Source organism: Synchiropus splendidus, chromosome 17, assembly GCF_027744825.2.
Source record: "Synchiropus splendidus isolate RoL2022-P1 chromosome 17, RoL_Sspl_1.0, whole genome shotgun sequence".
In the NCBI taxonomy this organism is placed as follows: Eukaryota; Metazoa; Chordata; class Actinopteri; order Syngnathiformes; family Callionymidae; genus Synchiropus; species Synchiropus splendidus.
This window is the reverse complement of record NC_071350.1, coordinates 10,367,914-10,389,010: the sequence shown is the minus strand read 5'-3', so window position 1 is coordinate 10,389,010 and position 21,097 is coordinate 10,367,914. Positions and strand designations below refer to the sequence as shown.

At 43.2% G+C, this 21,097-nt stretch overlaps 1 protein-coding gene across 4 annotated transcripts in view; it reads right to left on the bottom strand.

Moving 5' to 3' along the window:
- Positions 1 to 394: 394 nt before the first annotated feature.
- nrg2a (neuregulin 2a) overlaps positions 395 to 21,097 on the bottom strand; it is an 82,360-nt gene continuing 61,657 nt past the window's right edge. For 3 of the 4 annotated variants that reach the window (XM_053847382.1, XM_053847385.1, XM_053847384.1), the window contains exons 4-11: positions 14,737 to 14,857; positions 11,209 to 11,267; positions 7,181 to 7,204; positions 5,754 to 5,856; positions 5,087 to 5,210; positions 4,881 to 5,008; positions 4,530 to 4,754; positions 395 to 2,043 (exon numbers count right to left, since the gene is read on the bottom strand). In XM_053847382.1, coding sequence (XP_053703357.1) covers positions 1,389 to 2,043; positions 4,530 to 4,754; positions 4,881 to 5,008; positions 5,087 to 5,210; positions 5,754 to 5,856; positions 7,181 to 7,204; positions 11,209 to 11,267; positions 14,737 to 14,857 — 1,439 coding nt within the window. In that variant the 3' untranslated portion in view covers positions 395 to 1,388. Of the gene's footprint in view, positions 2,044 to 4,529; positions 4,755 to 4,880; positions 5,009 to 5,086; positions 5,211 to 5,753; positions 5,857 to 7,180; positions 7,205 to 11,208; positions 11,268 to 11,617; positions 11,695 to 14,736; positions 14,858 to 21,097 lie in introns of all 4 variants that reach the window. The other variant, XM_053847383.1, reaches the window with a different exon arrangement.

Genomic DNA, 21,097 nt, shown 5'->3' with positions numbered 1-21,097 from the left:
CCGGAGCTGTCCGCGACACAAAGCAGTGTAATCTCAGCAAAAGCCATCTGGCGTGATGTCATCGGACGTGTGTGTCAAGTGAGTATAACAACATGTGAACTGCATAACTGCTGTATAACCAAAAACTCATGTAAATATGCGTTTATATGACATTTCATTCTACACTACAGCATCCCCGCGCACACACAACCGAAGACTATAAAATGACGCAATCAAACAGCGAAATAGAAAGTTTGCATATTTTTGCTTTACATGATCTTCCAAAGTTTCACAGCTATATCGTTGAGTATATATGCGTCTTGCTGCTCTGCTCGTCTGCGTGTGTGGTGCGTGAAAATCAGAAAAACACGAGTCAAATTGGAAGTTAAGGGGGGGGGGGGGGGGGGGGGGGGGGGGGGGCAGCGTGTGGAAATCCTGAGACACTGTGTGGCCTTTTTACACAAGCCACAAAACACAGAATGGACACAGACGGATGACGGGGAGCGGGATTAGCCGACGGCTTGAGTGAAAACAGATGGGATTTTTTTTTTGTTTTGCCACCTTGAATGGCAGGGGTCAACCTGTGCCAGGCGGCTGAGTGTTTGTCGGCCTCGTAAAACACGGGGAAAGCCTGCGGAGAAGTGGAGGGGAGGGGACAGGGCTGAGTGGGCGGGTGGGGCGAACGGTAGAATAGCTGTAAACACATCAAGTGATGACCTGCATAACACACAGAACCTACAGCAGCTCCACCTGCCTCCACCTACACGGGAGGTTCTGATAAAGCACTGCTCCGTGAACCTCCTCCAGCCCACACCTTTGGTGTCACCACAACAAACACCAAGATCATGGTACAATCACAACTACACACACACACACACCCTATCAATGTCTCCTTTCCAGGCGAAGACCTGAAATCATAAACTGGAATTATAGCCATGTAAACATACACTTTATGTTAAATTGGTTTATATTGCATGACATGGAGGGAGTATGTTCCAGTGGGGCTTGACTCCTCAAAGAACTTAAAATAAAACAGGAACGCATAGTGGAAGAAATCAAACATACATGTGTATAAAAATGAGGCGTCCATGTAAGAAAGGCTACAAAAACCTCCACTGGCCCTCGGGCATCGGCATACAGCAAAAGGCACCACAATATTACTCTATTTTTTTTTAACATTGTGAAAAAACTGGCACATCTTTTTTTATGCTGTAAATCAAAATGTACATATAAATAGAGTTTTCCCTATAAAAAAGTCTTTGCTGTTAACTAGTAGACAACTTTGCTAAAATGAAAATAAATATTTCATTTGTTTAGAATATCTGTCAGTTATATAAAATAAAAATATTTCTCCTCGATGAGAAATCAATCTATACTATATTGATTTGTGTCGGATGGTTTGACACTCTCTAGTGGGGTGCATTGTCCGCTTTGGAGCGCGAGTGTGTGAGTCTCGTATGCATGTTTCCGTGAGCACTCTGCCGCCCCGACGCGTGAGAAGTCCGAGTGTCGGCAGGCCTGTAGATGGTGGAGGGCTCCGCGTTCATGTTCTGCATACTCAGGAAGGGCGTGCTCTCGCCGTCCTCCTCTGACTCGCTATCCGTGAGGCAGCTTCGAGACCCAAAGTCCCGAGATGCTTCATATCCACGGGGCGCCACGTGGCCGTTGAGTCTGGATCTCCTCCAGCGCCGGTTACCGGCCCCACTGGATCCACTTCTCTTTGGTTGTTCTCGAGAGGAGAGATACTCCTGGGTGGTCTCATAGTCTTCGTCCTCGGCCAGCCGGTAGGGGCTCGCGGGGAGGTTTCCCCTGCTGTCGTTGAGATAGGTGCGACGCTGCTGCCTGTAGGCCTCCTGGCACTGCGCGTCGTGGAGGGGCACTTGGTAGCGGCGCAGCAGCGGCTGGTCGTCCTCCAGTGGGTACGGATTGTGGACAGCAGGAGGGAGAGACATGGCATGGCTGGCATTGGGTGATGTGATCTGGAAGGTAGGCACCTGCGGGGGCAGCGAGTAATGGAAGTCCACTGGCGAGAGGCGAGCTGGTGTCGTCAGAGCAGACACATATCTGTGGGCAGCAGGAGAGAGAGATTGGAAATCGGTGCAAAAAACTGGGATCTTTAAGACTGAGGCGGACGGTTCTATTCGGAAGGGTGGGGTGTCCCAGAATCCCTACTTAGGTGGAGGAGTGAACTGTCTTGCAGGCTCACTCAAGAGTGAGGAGCCACCACGAGCAGTACCAAAATGGTCAGGAGCTTTGCCATCCAGGAGAGGCTCAGCGTAGAACTGCTGCAGCCAAATCCATCTGAGTTGGCATTTCGTAAAGCTGCTTCCTGATCCCCTACCTTGGGTCTTAAGGCACCCTGCAGTCCCTCAGTAAACCAAGGGGCACCCCGGTATTCACAAGATGTTCCTGGACTCTTTTTGCAGGAACGTGAGTCACCCACAGAATGACAAAGGGTGGTCCTGGACAGGTGACCACGTTTTGAGTGGACCAGAGGTTGGTCACAACATGGACTGATTTTGAGTCACAAAAATGGTTCAGGCTCATTACAATATTGGGAGTTTATTTTTCATGGTTAGCATTGAAGTGAGACTCAATTATGAAACCGGTTTTCTTCAATGTTGCCAAATAAAAGGTGACTAAATTTCACTTTTTAGCTTTTTCGACAAGAGCACATCTGCTGGTTGCTACTTTGCTCTCCTACTAAACGGCAATTTTACAATCTTTCCGAACCCCTGACATAATCTAGTTTCCATGGTAGGAATGATCTCAGAAGCCTCACGTTGCGTCCCTCAGGGATGGACACTGACTCCTTTCACTTTTCATTATTTTCATCTTAAACAGGTAACGCGTCGCTGATGGTCCGCAGAGGTACAAACTCTCAGCTACACTTTTTTAATGACAGTTTCTCAGTCTCCCAAAACACCGATCTCACTGTGTGCATCAAAAACACCTGTGTTTTGGTTGGGTTGTCTGTGAACCATGAACCCGCCTCTCAACATTGTGGCACCACATCTGAATCAACAGGAGCAAACTGATGATGCACATTTATGGACTTTATGACATAGAAGAACCTTTTCAAACAATCCTACCAACCTGGAATTCATTTTGGGAATCTGAATCTTAATCTCAAAGTAGCGATTTGGAGAATCCGACCTTCAGTGCAAGAGATCATTGAGTCCCAACGCATTAATAACTAGCTGAGGCTGCTGAATAGTTACCAAAAAAAGTAAAATAATAACAATAAAATATAACAAAAATACCAACAAATTATCATAAACATGAGTTCGGCTGGTTTGAAGTACTATTTTTACACGACTTTGATGCGCATATTGACAACAAACTATATCAGAATGGATTGCCACAGAGCACCATAGACATGGCCTATGGGACAACACTGGTTGCCTCACTGTGTTTCGAGCTGTGGTTGCTACGCAGTGGCCGGTAACCAACTGTGTTCCCACCAATCTCCTGATATTAGGGTTGATTCCTGCGAAGTCACGACCTGTCGCTACAGGTCAGAGTATTAGCACTTGAGCATTTAACAGGCTGTTTTCCACCCAGAGGAGATTATGAATCAACAAGTAATCCTTGGAGAAAAGGAACATCGTCTTTGATGTTGTGACACTGGCTTGGTGGTGGAGGGTGCAATGATTGGACACCAAACACAGCAAAAGTAAGCATATTTTCGCATACAAGAGAGATGTTTTCCAAAGAAATTATAAATTTATTGCAGTATATAATCAAAATTGTGATTTAAATATTGCAAGAGGAGGGGATGGGTTTTGTTCCATGACAGATACAGATGGACAAAAATGTAGCAAGGGAAAAAATGACTAGAAGTTTTAGAAAAGTAATATATAAAAGTAACACTTGAAGAATGAAGTAAGGGATGTGTCTTAAGTGAAAAAATGTCTTCTACCAAGCCGTCTGGATTAGAAAAAATGAAAATATAAATAAAAATATAGAATAGAAATGAGGATAATAATTTAAAAAATTTCTTTCAAACACAACAAAACAGGCGTGATTCACACATTCTGCGCTCCCAGCGTGTGCCGGGCGTTTAGTGTGCGTGCTGAAGGCTTTAAATCTGCTATCAAACGTGCCTGTTTGTGCATGCTGCTCAATATTCAGGGAACTCAAGAGTCCAGCCAAAAAAAACGGCGGAATGCGATTGATCACTTTTGAGGAAGTGATTTTCAGTGTCTGCCTGCTCACTGCAGCGAATTCCACTTAGTTTGTTGCTACAGGTCTGTTATCATTGCTTGAACTTGTAATTGAAGCGCTATAATAAAGCAGCAGACTGAGAATCATAAAAACAAAATAAAGCTACATTTCCTTCCCTTTGATTCTTGACATCAGTTTTTAAGATTTGAGGCAACAGTTGTTTGTTGTCCAGGCTGTTGCAGTGTGTCACTGTCCTTCTTCTAGACTTGTGAATCGCTAAATCCAGTGAATATAATAATTCCAAGGAAGGATTTGATTTCAAAGATCTGTGAGAACTAAATGGATGTAGAAATGCAGCACATAAGGTTGACTTGGCGTCCCACCTGTCGCTGTGTGGAGAGTCTCCCAGAGAGTCGAAGGAGTCCCCATATTGAAGCCCTGGCCGAGGGTGAGGGTCAGAGTAAGCACAGTGAGCAGCACGCCGGGCCCGTGCCTCCATGCACGCTGGACTGCTGCATTTACTGGTCCCCACAGATGATGACATCATTCCCGGCGAGTCAGAGAGGATGCTGTCAGAATGTTCCAGGCTCCACGTTCGTTCTTCATGTCTGACAACCCAAAAGAGCGTTACACCCTGGTGTGTCCCACCGCAGTATTTTAATCCCAAAACACGTCCGCCTATAGCGCTGTTGAGCCTGCCATTGGTGAGAGGGAAACCATTTTGGGGGATTTACCTGTGAGTGGATGAGTGGGCGCGTGTGGAAGAATTGTGAGATCTGGAAGAAGCGTGACTGGCGGGGAACGATGCCTCTGTTACCGGCCGTATGACTCGTTCAGTTGCTGGAACATTCTTTGATATGTACTGCGCCAAGAGCATAGAGATCAGGTTGGATCGATGGATATCAGATTTGGGAAGTAGAGAAAACTGCCAGACACTCACATCTACCATCGGGATCTCTTCCGGTCCTGGTCCTGGGTGATTGGGTCCATTTGCAAGGTTTCGATTGGGGTGTTCTGGACACATGTTCTGCCTCAGATGATTGTGCATCCTATTTCTTTGTTTCCTAAAGGAAAAGCCCGGATATAATTATACAGATTATTGCAATTTTAACTCCTTCTTTCGACATTTCTCATTGCAGGTTGCCACACCAGGTCAGTCACTTTCGCCCTAACCTACCCTCTACACGGCTCTCCAGTTATACCTACCGTCTTCATGTCCGCCTATGTCTCACATACAAGTAACGTCCGACTTACGACCTGCTCAACTTACGTCCACCTGTACTTACGACCAAGGCCAGCTGATGCTTATTTTTTAAAATTCAAAGTCTGGCACTGCAGCACGTAGCAGCCCGGCATCGCGTACGACAGTTACGGCAGCACAGTATCCCAGCATCTCACTCTCACACAGCCATCTACCACTACAGTAGTACCTACAACCCTGGCGTCGGCTATTTTGAATGGCATTCGACTTACGTCCAACCTGACTTACGACCAGTTGGTCGGAATCGATCCCACATCCCCAACCTCACTGTCTAGCCAAGAACAGTTCCTCGCACATTCCCTTTCTTCCCCACCTAACATGCATTAGTTAAACACGAATGACTTACTTGGTTTTGCAGTAGGCGACCACACACACGATGCCCACCACCAACAGAGCCACACAGATACCAGTGATTGTCAGGACCCTTTTCTGGTAAAGCTCCTCTGCCTCTGTTGACAACAGCACATGAAGGTCAACAAGTGAAGACCAGCGTTAATAGCTCTTAACTAACAGGACAATCTAGTGCTCCGGCATTTCCGTAACTGCTCCTTCAGCTTATCCATTGGAGAGCTTTTCGAAGGCAGAGGAACTCTTCTGCCTGAGGGGGGTTAACATCACACGGAAGGCCTGAGTAGATGATCAAATGGTGGCATGAATATTGCGATCAAAGTGAACTAGTCTGGGGTCTGGGCAACCCTCTGCTAGAACCCTCTTCCAGCTACCTGTGTTTCCCCTTTTCCAGGTTGGAAATGGCCAGAACGTCTCAGAGCAGCATCTAGGTAACATGTGAGCCTTCGCACTTTGTTTTGATCAATGCAGAAGTCATACTACGCTGCTGATTCAGGCTGGTTTTCTTATTCTTTCGGCCATTACCTGAAGCTGAGGGGTGGATGACAGGTCAACTAGTAGTCAGGAGGTTTGTGTCTTCCTGCTTAGCTGGAATGTATTGTTTGAATTACCCTAAGCCAGGAGGCAACCTCCACTTTGAATGAGTGGTAGTGGATAGTGGCTTGGTTGCAAAAATACAAATTTGCCTGGCACATGGGATCCCCACAATTTTCTCCTTCTCCAAATGGCATGCTGGGCCTGTGCTTCACCACCTTCTCTATACTTTGCAAGATTCCGTTCTGCCATTCAAATGGGCTACAGCTCAAGTGAATAAAATGGCTCTCTTCCTTTGTTCCTCCAGACAATGCTACATTAAGTGTCCCTCTGAAGCTCTTCAATAAAAAAGCTGACGGGAAACGAAAAGCAGCACATAACAGACAAACAAGATTTTGATCTAAATTTGAAATTACATGCTGAAAATAACACTACAGACAAAACTACTCAAACTTCACTTTTTCTTTCTGAAGCAGGGGTGATGCAAGACACATAAACAAGATTTCTGGAACCAGAGAGGGGAGGGATTGCATATCAAAGGGGAGCAGCAGACAGAGGAAAATGGATTTGGATAGTTAAGAGTCGAAGATTAGGGAGGAAAGGAATCTATCAAACATGATACATCATGCTTGTTACAGACTGGGGAAAAAATCACTCTGAAATACGTTACGGTGAGTGAGGCAGTTAATAAATCTACGACATCCATGTTAATGATATTTTGTTTAGTTGCAGGGACTTAATATTCTGTTCGAATAAGTCATTACGACATAACCAATAAGTTAATACGAGTCAATATGATTTCAGGTCCAAACCACAGAGGCATGTCAACAAGAGCAACATCCATTTAGTAGCTATTTCTAGGACTGAGAATCAAAATGGATTGTTCCATACCCATAAATTCAATCCCAAGATGCTCTGCCGTGGCAGAGGGAAGGAGGTGGAGGAGGGAAACATAAAAAGAAGTTTAGAAAGAGCCACCGTCCGTTGTGTCGCGCAGCAGATACACAAAAAAGGCATCATAGTGAGACACTTGAAACAGGACAGCATTTGTTAGTGGACGCTGACATGCGACAAAGAGCACGGACAGACATGAATTCTGTAGATCAAACACTGTTCTTCACATAAATTACAGCACTGGTTTTCAGAAGATGCTCTTGAGCTCTTAGATGTAAGTACGCGTGAGTCTTTTCTGCCAAACCAACTTGCAGTTCGGGGTGGCGAAACTAAAGCAATGGTTTTCCGATCACGCGAATTGATCCACAGTCACCAACGGGACGACTCTCGTGACGACTGTTCTAAGGGAAAACATGCGTCATCTGCTGAGATTATCTGAGCTTTTACTGCGCCGTTTCCTAAAATGCAACACTGAGTTTCTGAACACACCCATCACATGAACAGGCAAGTTAGAAGGAGTGTGTGTGTACAGCGTTGGAGTCAGTCGCCTGAATAGGAATCATTAAATCGGACCTTATATTATACGGCAGAGTGAGGCCGTCGCTGGGGAGCACCAATCTGTGGCTGTTATCTCCCTGGCAGCTCTTTCATTTCTCTTCGGTTGTAGCCAAGCCAAGCCCTTACGGCTGAGGAGCAGGAGCCGTCCTCCAGCTCTCTGTGGCGTCTCCTGGGAATGGGAGGCGCCCCTCCAGGAAGAGGGTGTTTAAGTGAGGAACTGTGTGCGTGTGTGTCTTAATTTGCCTGTGTGCGCTCGCATGCTGAGTCCGACATGACACACGGTGCATCATTTTCTCACTGAAATGATAATATTGGAGTTATTGTAACTGTAAAACAACTGCATAACGGAGCACCAGTTCCCCCCAAACTGGACCAAGAAAATATTCATTTCACTGATTTTATGAGTATTTATATTGACTATAAGATTCATCATTCAATATAACAACCTCTGCAACAACAACTATATTTTCACTACTAGCAAAACTACTCAGCTTTCTACTACACCTATTTACCACTCTTTCTACTCCTACTGTTGGTAATGCTACTCAACTGCTACAAACAGCCGATCACTAAGAGTATTCCAAGATCATTATGATTACAAATACTACTAGTACTTTCATGACTACTACTAGTACCACGCCTGCACCCGTTTCTTTACTAGTACTGTAGCTTCACCTACTACTGCTTCCACTAATGCTACTATGAGCACAACAATTAGCTATACAACTAAAATTCAGCATCAACCACTAATACTACCAGTACTTTCACTACTACCATCACTACTATCACCCCTACCACTACAACTATCTAAAAGTACTTTCTACTACTTTTGCCATGGCTAATGCGACTGCAAGCGCGACAAACATGTATACAACTTCTTCTACTTCTATGCTTACTATTACCACAACTATTACCTACACATCTGTGATACCACTACTACAGTTCCTACCACAACTATTACCACTATCACAACCAGCTCAGCCACAACTCTAACTGCAACAATGGGTACTACTACAGCTATAAGTATAGCAAATGCTATTACTACCATCACCAAACAGTACATTTGCTTCTACAACTTCCACAAAACAAATATTCCAACAACTTCTATGTCCATTATTACTCCGATGACTACTACCACAACACCTACTTGCTGCTACTACTACCAATGAAATACAACATCTCCCATGCTTGTACTACAACCCTTTATGCTGTCTGTACTGCTGCTACTCCTCTAACAATACTACTACTTCTGTTAAAGCTTGCTTACATTGGCCAACAGTTTTATGAAGACAAACGTAACTTTTGTGTTTTTTGATTTCAAACAGATTTTTTATTTCGATGATATCTGGGATTCTGAGCCTTTGAACACGGGAGCATGTAAACTAAGTTATTAAATCCTGGCCTGTGTTCATGAGTTTGGATGAAAACCAGGAATAAACTCTGTCCTTGATGCAGTGGCGCAGCTGTGTTGAAGCTGAACAGAATGCAGAGAGCAGCAGCTCCCACACAAAAACCTTTCAGCGCTGCCAAAAAAAAAAGAGTAGTTTCAACATGGTACGTTTAGTTTAATGCGGCCGTAGTTGCATTTGGTCAAAAAAATAAAAAATAAAAATCACAGAATCTCCTTAGATCAGGCAATAAAATGAAGACACCCTCCAAAAGAAAGATTGGAGTGAGGCAAATGGGCCTGCAAAGACATGACACTGACGAATATGCATACCAGCCCAACAATTACTATAATCTAACACTCGAATTACAGCCTTTGAATTTCATTCTACGCTGAGAATTTTATGTGACAACAAAAAGAACTTGAGTAAAGAGTGGCGCACGAAGAATCCGCCTGTGTTTTCAGAAATGTCACCAGGCTTTTACAAGTCATCAGCAAACAGCGCAGTGCAAAAGGAGAAAGAATGCCATATCAAGTTCATAACCTTCAGCGTGCTTTTCTACGCTGGCAGAGGAAGCGGACACCCTCCAGGCAAGAACAATCAGGCGACGATTCCGCACAAGTGCTGGTATAATTCAGCATTTGATGGATGTGTTTGCTGATGTTCCCGTCTGGATTGGCGAAGAGTTTACTTTTCTTTCCTCAGGGTGGAGAGGATGTTTGACATGACGCTGTGATGTACCGTGTGAACTTGGTGATGAGAACATTGTTGACTGCACATGGTGTCTACTAAACTGTAAACTGTAGTGACAGCAACGTGAAAGTAAGAACATCTCCATGTTACAGTTTCGCATGTTTCCCTCTTTAAAACAGTTCAGACAATCTCAGCTTTAGCAGATGCAAGTCAGCTAATTTTTTTTTTTTTTTTTAAGCCCAAAACCCTTGTTTGGTTTCTCCAGCTAGCCCGAACAAAACAAAACAAAAATCAAAACTTTCAACGTCAACAAACTTTTCTTTCAAACAAAAATACAGGAAGGTGGTTATGTTTTGTCTTAGTTAAAGCTGTGAAGCTAAACATGTCATGTAGAGCGACAAACCTCCATCATTGTCCTTTAACCTCTTCAAGAAGTTTGCAACAAATTATTAATTCAAAGTTTGTATTTGCTAAAATCATTTCACAAGGCACTAGGGTTAAAATGATGATAATCTAAGCAGTAGCTGTGGAGATTCACTTATTTCCCAAACATGTTTTACAGTATGCGGTCATCTTGAAAGAATGATTTGTTGGCATGTGTTTTGTTTTAAACCAAGTGAACAAAATAGAAAAGCTCTTCTAACTGTCTTGAGGATTTGGTGGGGTAAAATATATGAGAATTAAAAAAAATGTCATTTGGATGTTTGGGGCACCGAAACCTCAACAGTAAGTCCAAGCAAACACCGCTAGCCATAAATGTCACTTGGTTTCGTTTTGCTCTTAGTTTAAAAATCAGACAACAACGAACATGAACGTTTTACAAACTAAAACTTGTTCTTCATTTTGTGTTTATGATGACATCATTGCCACCAAGCCGGTCTGCCCTGTTGACAGGTTCAGTCACTAACCTCATTCACGTTTGCACCTAAAATGTAGACTTCAAAAGATTCAGTTGAGCTGCTGTGCAGTACGCATCTCTTTTCATACTTCAGGTGAAAACAAACTGGTCACGAACAGAGTGAGTGCCAGCTGGATTTCGGTCATGTCGGCTCATGTGTGACCTACATACTGCACAACTCGGAAAAAAAACAAAACACTCACACAACACTTTATAAAGAGAACAAGCAGAAGGGCATCTTCTGAAAACAAAATGATTTACTCTTAACCATGCCTGTTAGTCTGTTAAGCGTCTTCTTAAATAAATTCCATAACAAACAAATGAATATTAATATGGTGAATTAATAAATATAGATCTTTTGACAAACAGATTGTTGACATGAAGCTTAATCAGATAAATTTGAATATCACCAACGCTGAAGACTGACAACTCCACGCAGACAACATGCAAGGACAGTGTGACAGCGACAGAGGAGGAAGTTGACATACGGTAGAAACTGGCCATAACGTAGGTTTGACAGCGATCACCAGTAAAGTCATTTGGACACCTGATGGGAAGAAAGAAAAGCCACAGAAGGAGGAGAGGGAGGAGAAGGGTGGAGGGTGAGCGAGACAGAGGAGGGTGTGATCAGGAGAGTTTGCAGGAGAAGGGGGGGTGAGAAGTGAGGGGCAGGAGAAAGAGAGAATGGGGGGAGAGAGAGAGAGAACAACCGAATTAGACCACCAACAAAACTACAGACAGCAGATGCAGCGTGTTCCTGTGAATGACACCAGCGCCAACATGTGGACCTGAGAAGGAGGAAGACCAGGGGAAGAAGAGAGAGAGCAGCTCGGGAGGAGTCCAGAGAGAGGGACAACTGTGTCTCTGGTTTCAGCTGCTCATATTAAGTGAACATACTTTTGTAAGGATTGGGCATGTACAACCGCAGTGGGTCGGGGTCTAAGCAGCGCTGGCCCGTATATCCGTCCGGACATCTATGGAGGGAGCAGAACAACGTTATGACATGAAACAAACCATCCTTGCAGAGTTGATGCTTGGTCCTTCATTCAGGTTTAAACATGGCAACATAAAACTGTAAACATATATATTTATATTTTAAATGATCATGTTTAACACTTTATTTTTCAATGAGTCCCTCACATGTTTCAGTGAATTACAGAGCTTTTTTTAAATAATATTCTTCATTAGTTGGTATTTTTTCACCAATTTCCATCGATAAAAATAAACTAATTCTGAGTTGCCTGGCTGAGTATGACTGCGAATGCTTGGTACCTAAGGGGCATGAGAATGGAAGGACAATATTTGGAGAGATTAGCGAAAATGTATCTGGCCATTAATCATAAAGTGCTTTGTCAGCAACCTATAAACGCACAGACTTCTAAAGAATAACACTATTTTCTTCCCCTAAACTCATATTATCATAGCTGAACATCGACTATCATCAAGTCTCTTTTGGCCAAACCGTATTTCCTCATTATGATCCCATTAGGGCGCCCAGTTGTTCTTTTGAGGGCTACAGACATTCCACCCGAGTCACAACTGGACCACCAGACCGACAAAGGTCATTGCTCCTGATTTACTTGTTCCTCACTGAGCCTCCCAGGAGCGCCATAACAGCCAGTGTTTAATCACTCATCCTGAGTGATCGCGTCTTAAGTGGAGGAAAGACTCAGCGAGACTCGACTGAAAGATGAGAGAAATAAGCTGTCGCCACGTAATCGTGAAATCCGTTGACTTTGCGAATACCAAAAAGCGATGCAGCTGCAAAGTCTAATATTTGCATTTTATCTTAACTGAAAAAAAGAGCCCCCCAAACACATCATTTTCATCATTTCTATAGAGAAAATAAACACCTCAAGTTGGGGTGGGAGGCGACCACATATGGAAGAGGTCGGGTTTGAACGTATTCTGGAAGAAGAATAAACAGTGGACATGCATTCCTCTCCCATGTCCCACAGTTAGGGGAGTCACAGAACTTTATAAAAAGATCCCAATGCAGCCTCTATTGCTCTACGCCCAATTACAAGTTATGGCATGCACTTAAATTGTTACATTTAAATGACATGGGTGTATAGTATTTCTGCTTTAGAGCTCTGGTTTTTTTTGACAGTTACACGTGGTGTGGAACAAACTAGACTGGGATTTTAAACATTCACTTGGGAGGAATTACATTTAAATCAGTTCACTGAATCATGTGTTTAATGTTTTAAACCTGGCTGTAGTAAGACTTGGTCGATAGCATTTAATTCGTTTTGAGAAGCAAAAATATTTGAAGTAAAAGTACCTAAGACATTGCCTGAGGGCAATACTTTCTAAGTTTGAGAAGATTGGGAGTCAAAGCCTTCCATAAAAGAGGACTGAAAATTCTATTTAGTGACATTTCAGGCGCAAAAAAATAAAAATAAAAATAGGCATGTCAAATCCACAGCCAGCGGGACACGTCGAGTCTCTGACAAACTCTGTCTTCTTCATAACTTCTATTAATAATGTTCTGTCAGTACCACTTACACCATAAGATCCATAATGCACAGCATCAGTTCAAGCACTTTTACTTTGTTATAAAACAGCAGCCCAATTTTTCATGCGTCAGTTGTTTGATCAAGACCGTATTTCATACCAAGAAGCTACAAACAAACAACACAAAACAAGTGTAATTCAAAATAAATCACATATCTAAATTGAATGGATGGAAGAAGGACTGCGGCTTAAATAGTGGAAGTGCCACACAACAAAAAGTTAAACATTAAATCCGTATAGAAATGACTCACAACTTCACAGCACCAAATAAAGGGGAGCAGCTTGACGTAAGAGCGGCTCTGGCTTTCCGCAGGACTTGTTTAGTCGGTGAGTAATAGCCGGTGAAGCCTGGCCGATATTGAATGAGATGGCTGTGGGGCAACAAATCCCTGCAGGCCTTCACTGCATTATCCAACTTTTTTGGAGCTGTGCCTCAGCCCTGAGTGAATTAGGCACATCAATTGAGTTATTGTTGCCTCCAATTTGTACACAGCGTATTGAACGGCTGTTGTAGCCATGTGCCGCTTGCTTGTCAAGCATTCCTCCTCCGGCCAACTGGACACAAAGGCTGTGTCAGTGTTTCAGAGTAAACACGGATGCCAACTATGTTGACATATGATGAGAACAATATTCAAAACAATATTTGTGTGAAATTACATTTGACATCGGTGAGCGAAAAAGATGAAGTTATTGACACACTTTAGAGAACAACACATAAACTTGGTCAACAACAGCGTTGGTTGGTATAAAAGGCAAAACTAGACATTCTGCACTTGTCTTCATGTATTTTATATTCTCATATATTCAGTTTGACCATAATGATTGTCTTTTAACTTTAACTAGTTTTCTTTTTCATGTTTTCTCAAAAATTTGGATCATTTCCTGCCTGAATAAATTTGGGATTTTTAGCAAAAATGCTATCTTTAGTCCAGAGCTACAAAAAAAAACAGAATGCTGTTTTACTTCCCAGTGACTCACAATATGTGTTTATGTGCACCATCCCATTGATTTAAAGAGCCGCTTCTACACCTTTGTTCTTCAGGGCTAATGTCAACCTCTACCTCCTTGACAAGCTGAGTTTTCCTCAGCGCACTTTAGTCGCGGGTCTTGAGCCCCTTTTCCAAGGGCCTTCAATGTAAACACGATTCTATTTACCTCATTGGGGGCCTCTAACCAGCGTAAATATTTGCTCACTACTAAACCTATGACTCATGAGATTCGGAGAAGGCTTTTAATGTGAAGTCCTCCTATACACTCAACGTGACTTAAAAGGATGAGCGCCTCATCTCACTATTACTGCAGAGATACACAACAAGTGGGCAGCATTATCCTGTGATGAGATTCTGCTGCTGCTGGAAAAAAAAGAAGAACAGGAATCAAGTGCTCTCACAAAGATGGACAACACACGGTGTTCTGGTGCTTCAGTTCATCAAGTTTCTTCACTATAAAGTAGTGGTTTCACTGTCAAAATAAAGAGGTAAGTAATGATGGCTGCTTACTTGCAAGAGAGCTGATCCACACCATGTATGAAGTAACAGTCGCCGCCATTCACACAGTAGGTCTTTTCTGTGTCGTTGCATTTTCTGGCGTGGCCTGAGGCTGGAGATGACGTTGTGGCTACTGCAAAATAGAAGAAAATACAGTGTAAATGCATTAAAAAAAATCTATCAAGATTCCACACTTGAGCTATGACAACCAACTCATTCTAACTCCCAAGGTGTCAAAAAGTGTGTCCCACATTGACGACAAAGACCGCTGCTTGGTGTTTCAATGGGGCTCACTTCGTCACTTGGTGCAAGCAGTACCTTGTGTGACTCCCCCACACGTCATTGACCAACCACCAACCTCTGTCTCTCTTTCACGAAACACATAAAGTGCCTCAATAGAAAGCCATCAACACACAGAAGGACGCAAGAGTCACTTGAAGATTGTCAATATTTGATGCATGGTCAGGGAGCATGTGTTGGCTATTTAAAGTGGAAGTGAAACAATGTGAAAAAAAACAACTGAAGAAACATTTGGTTTCAGGGCGAAACCAAAGCTGATGAAAAAAAACCTAAACAAATGACAAATGTGCTCACTTTGATTTAAAACCAAAGTGCCAAGTTGAAATGTAATGACAACTCAGCAGAAATGCTGGTGAGTCATGAATGACGGCTGGACGGAACTTGAGATTGATACAGGTATAGGTGAAGCATCTCATGGGGACTCAATCTGTCCAGTTGACGGAAGATCTGAGCCAAAAAAAATGTGCCTGGATTAACCTTTTGATATTCTAACAAGCTAAAAACGGCCACGCAAGAGATCCAGAAGAGTTGGCCACCACAGGATAAGGTCATCAAGGAGGTCCTAAAAGAGCCAGAAGAACCTTAATGTTGCCGCTGACCCTTGCTCTCAGTGGAGCAAAAGACAATGGATTTTTTTAGTTTGCTTAAATGTATAATTTCATCTTGTCATTATTAGCTCAGATTAGCTAACTCCAGTGGCGGCGTTCTCTTGTGGGAGCAGAAGGACTCTTAGTTTTCCATCTACAAGTGTAATTGTGTCTTCAAGCTGTGTTGACACTATCTGAAGAACGTCTATGAGCAAAGATAAACATTTCCCTGACATGGCGTAGGAGTTGTTTACGCCTTGACTCAGGTCCTTGGAATGGCCCAAAATGTCATGTATCTGCACTTAATCCCACCACTGAAGAGATATAATTTGTTTGGGATGAAAACTGCTTATCAGAAGGGAAGCGGGGACGTTTGAAGCACGCTGAGTGCTGAGAGAGGCGGCGAGAGGAGTGTGCTTTATATCAGATGCTGACACGTGAGGGCGCTTGTTTACCTGCCACATATTAGCAACACGTCACATTTTTTGACATTTAGCTCGGAGCGTTAAAGACGCTTCCGAGCGGAGCGTCGCTCATGATGACCATGCATCATATTTAATAAGCTGATACTCATGTGCTGCACAATGTTGTGATAAGACTCTTGAGATTTTATTCAGCTGCGCCACTGCCTCTGACACATATTCGGCTCTCTGCCATCAGGACAAGATTTCACAACTCCCGTTTGTTGTCTGGCAAATTCTTCCATCTGGACGGGGACGCGCTGCCGTGTTCGGAAGCACAGTGCTGGTGCCGCTGAAACAACACAAGTTACTTCCCATGTTGCTTCACAAGGCAAACTGATGAAAGATAAATTGAAGGTAAAAGCCAATATAAAGGCTCTTAATAAGGTGTTGGAGCACCACAACAAAGTCTGTGCTCCGGAGCATTCAACCTCCATCTCTGAACTTTAATAGAGGGATGGAACTCACGCTGCAATAGGATGTTACCTCATTGGTGGAGAAGGTTACGGCAGCTTGCTCACTGCCTGTTGACTCAGCCTGATTAAACTCCTCTTTTTGAATAATTACAGCTACTGCTGTTTGTTTTTGTGTTGGAGTGAAGTAATTGTCAAGGCCCAGCCTGGTTGAGGGAGGTTGTCAGGATCTCCTACTGTCATGGGAACAGCTCTCAGTTTTAACTTTGAGCCGTACTGGGGATCAGCTCCACCATAGTTCTCAATTGGCCAGGGGTCGAATGTGTGGCCCAGGTGGTGTCGAGATCCCTTCGCAGGTGGATGCATTCAGGTGATTTGGGATGCAGTGTAACACAGACTGAAGAGACTGAGAATGGACTGGTCCCCCACATTCCTGATGCCCCATGCTGTTTGTTTCTGGGTTGAAGTTCTGACTATAACTTCTAGGCCTGTCCAGCCTGAGGAAAGGTTCTCAGGATCACCAACTGCCATGGGAACAACTCCTAGTTTGAAGCAGCCTTCATGAGGATCATCTTCACTAGGAAGGTGACCATGGCTCTCAGTCGGCTAAGGGTCGAATGTATCAAGTGCTTTGGGGCCACACGTGAGGGAAGGATGGAGTACCACAATGACATCTGACAGACAGAATATGTCTCATGAAGAAAGCGCTGCACAAGAAGCCGAAGCTCTTGGTGAACTGGTCAACTTCTTTTGCCACTTTCACCTCTTGTTGTGAGGTTTGTGGGTGTAGTGATGGAACAAACAAGACAAAATTTGTTTGAAGGTAAGGCGTCTAGTCTCCTTGTTAAAGACCGCCTCAGGAGCTTGGCCACCCATGATACCTCCCTGCTGAGGTGTTGCAGGCAATGAGGACAAAGCTGACTCAGATCAAGCTGGAGAAAATGGATTTCTCCAGCAGAGAGGAAGAACCTGCTTCTACGTTGCCAGCCTGAAGCCTTCTGTGATGTCCCTTTCATCTGATTGGCCAGTGAAGTTGCCAGTCTCAACACCTACTTCTTTACTTCTCAATCTTTGCTGTCAGACTATTTTTAATAAAAGTGCCAAACAAAGTGCTGCCCATGGACACACATAGACAACCAAGTACGTTGAAGTTGAAGCAAACTGCGACTGCAAAAGGTGGCAGTGGTAGGAGTTGAATCTCATTGGCCTTAGAAGCATGTTTTCTGCAGCTTCCATGCTTGGCTAACTTCTGTTGGGGTCCATTTGAACTAGCATGGAGTTATATAGCCAATAATAAATCAGTAATTACAGCTATGTTTTCATCTGTCAGCGTAAATCCGACAACACCCAAACAACGTTTTCCGTGCAGCCTGGTAGATAATCAGAGCTGCCTCTCTGCCACACCTGACCTCTCTCAGGAGTGCTGGTTTGTAAAACGCCTCATAAAAAGATCAGACAAACCTGTCAGGAAGAAGGAACCTTAAAAACATTGTAAAGAAAACTCCTACGCTCAAAATAGCAACCTTGTGCCGAGTTCTTCAGAGAACTGTACGTGACACACAACAAAAAGTGGCTAAACAAGCTCGACCGCTTCCTTATTTACTAGTTGGGGCAGAAGTGAACCCAGAAAGTTCATATACGGAGAGAAGGGAGGGAGGAAAACATTCTGGACAGACCATCAGTCCTCTTCAGTGAATACACAGTTGTACATAATCTCCAGTCCACCTGGCTTACATGTGGGTGGACTGCGGGTGAAAAAACAGATGACCCGGAAAAAAACCCACACAAGGAGAGGGAGAACATGTAAACTTCACACAGAAAGGATCAAGGCGGAGGTTTGAACCTTGGTCATGTTCGGCTGCCAAAGTTTATTTGGCTCCTTGTCAAACCAAAGCCATTTCACTGTATTGACCTTCTGTCTCATCACTCAAAATGGCAAGGTTAAAAACATGACAGCACAGAGCTGCTTTTATAATCCGATGATTTAGATATTTGTCCTGAATCACACAGTCCCCGGAGCATGTGAGAAAACATTGCTTCATTAGATCCGTGTTTAGCTATCAGTGATGTCTGCTTGAATCTTCTCTTTTATTTTTTAAAGCATTTCCATACTTCCAGTGATAGCGGCTTCTTGTGTTGAAAATTCCTTTGCTATGACTTCAAATGTAATAGTTCATCATTTTTGAGAGGACGGTCGGTCACCCAAGCTCTTGTGAATGTCATATGGGAACCGCTCATTGTTTCACAAATCATGTTGAGAAATTTGCCTTTCCATAATTTAAAATGCAAAAAGAACTCATTTATCATTACCCTCAACAGACTCCCCTTCCTTGTCATATTTCTGGCCCATTTATGTGCAACGTTATGTACAGAACCAGATATGGATGTTCGGTCTGTGCGCCACGTTCATTTCGACCATATTTCTGCACGATTCCACAAAGCTTACGGATGCGTACAAAACAGAGCAGTACCCCTGGAAACCATGGGGGGCAGTGTTGCTGTTACTACCCGATACATAGCTCTAATGAGACACGAAGAAGACATTACAATGATGGAAATTCTCCGTCCTCCAGTCGCAAAACATTTTTAACAGCATCACCAACCACTGCCTCCTTCAACGCTGCACTCTTTATTATTTTGTGTAGGATGTACATTATCAATACTTCTTCCACAGTCACCATATTTGTTTAGGAGTTTGTCTGTGTCATACACTTTTGATTCTTCTCTCCCAGGTGGGCCGCAATATCAAAGTAAAGAATACATGGAAGCATGTGATCAGTGGCGGTAACAACGTTTGAAACGGACTGGTACAAGTTCTTACGTAATAGGAGCATAAATGGGCCTTCAGAGATGTCGATGCCATCGTTCCATTTTCGTGACCTCATTTTCAAGTCGTACCGTTGTTGGCTCTCCTTACCGAAAGCTACTCAGCTCTTTGACAGATGCACGCAGTCAAACCCACTTTGAAGGTTTCCCAAGGAGTAAGAAGCTGTATCCATCCATCTGTAGAAGACTAAGAAGCTCGTGTTTTGAAAGAGCTGGGACCGACTTCTGATGCATCAAAGACTAATGAGGAAAATAATAAAGTTATACATCTTAGTTTCATGGTCCAGTTTCATGAGCAGCAAGACTCTTGTGCAGTGCAAACAGTAGCTTAAAAATACGGCCATGGTTCTAAGACCGAGCTTGTTTAACGTGAGCAGTGAACTGAGCGTTCACATGTGGCGAGGCCGACGCGGTTCACTTCCTCAAACAACACACACCGCCAGCCTGCATGCGAAAAACCTCTCAAAAGACTAGGAAGATGTTTTTTGGACAGTTTGGCATAGAGGATTATTTTGCTTAAATATTATTTATGTCGTAACTGAGGGAGGTCTCGGCTGACATCTTTGATTGACAGGTCGCAGATTAAGAAGGAAAGCAAACCATCGATGAAAAGCATACACATAAATCAAACCAAAAGGATATTTCATGTCATGTACTGCGTTGCACTACGCCGTTTTGCTCTGAGTGAGTATATCAGATGAAAATGGACCATGCTGGGTGGAGAATTTTTGAGATGTAGATACCAGGAGAAGAGGAAGAAGCGAAAGAAATTACAGATATCTGTGTCAGAATTCTGCATTTTCAGTGCCAAGCTAGCCACAAACCTTCAAGGATTTTATGCTATAAACTGATATAAGCCCACCAAATTTTGATGAAAACACAAAAAACTTCTCATTGTACACATTTCTGGTTGGGCATTTCAAAGGGAGACTTGATTTACAGCATTCCTGTAAAATAATAAAACGTGAATTATGAGTGCATTGATTCAAACAGCTGGAGGTGATCTTTTGACCACTTGTAAATTCCACATGTGCAACCACTTCAGGTTTTATAATAAACTTGTAAACCTTGACAAAAGTACGCAAATAACAACCTGCTAAGAAGCAGTAAAACATCCAGACAGGACCTGGCCGTGGATTTGACTCAGGCTGCCCATCTTAATCAAACTACTGTAAAATGTCAAAATGAACCTGGTGACAAGTGGAGCGCGTGAAAAATGAAAACGTGTGCATTGTAGTTCCAGTCATTCTGGGATTTGTGTTATTTCGTCAGTAGTATTGCTGTTAAAAGGTGACATGGCAAAAAAAAAACATTGTTTTGGTGGTAAAACAGGCTCAAAAAAGTCATGTCAAGAAATTGTAAAATTTTGCCTCAATTGGTCATGAGGTGGAATAACAACTTTGTTTTCATCCTGAGTTGCTCACGTTGAGCCAAAACCAGGTTTACTCACACTGCGCCTCGTGTTTATCTCGCTAAAAACTAACTTGAAACTCTAAACATTTCCTCAAAAACAAGGCACTTTTACTCTTTGAAACGTGTTTGCGTGACGTAAAACCTTTTCAAAAAAAATATATATATATGGAAACGTCAGGCTTCCTCCTCCTGATACACATTTCATTGTTCATTGAACTTTTTCATCAGTACATATCACCCGTTCATATGGGCTGCTGTGCCAATGGGCCATTGGGTTTATGGTTATGGGTTTAGGTTGAACTGTATTGGGTGAAACCCTAGTGCGTATTAGTGGGGACAGTTCTAGACAATAAAAAAACAACAACTTTGTCTC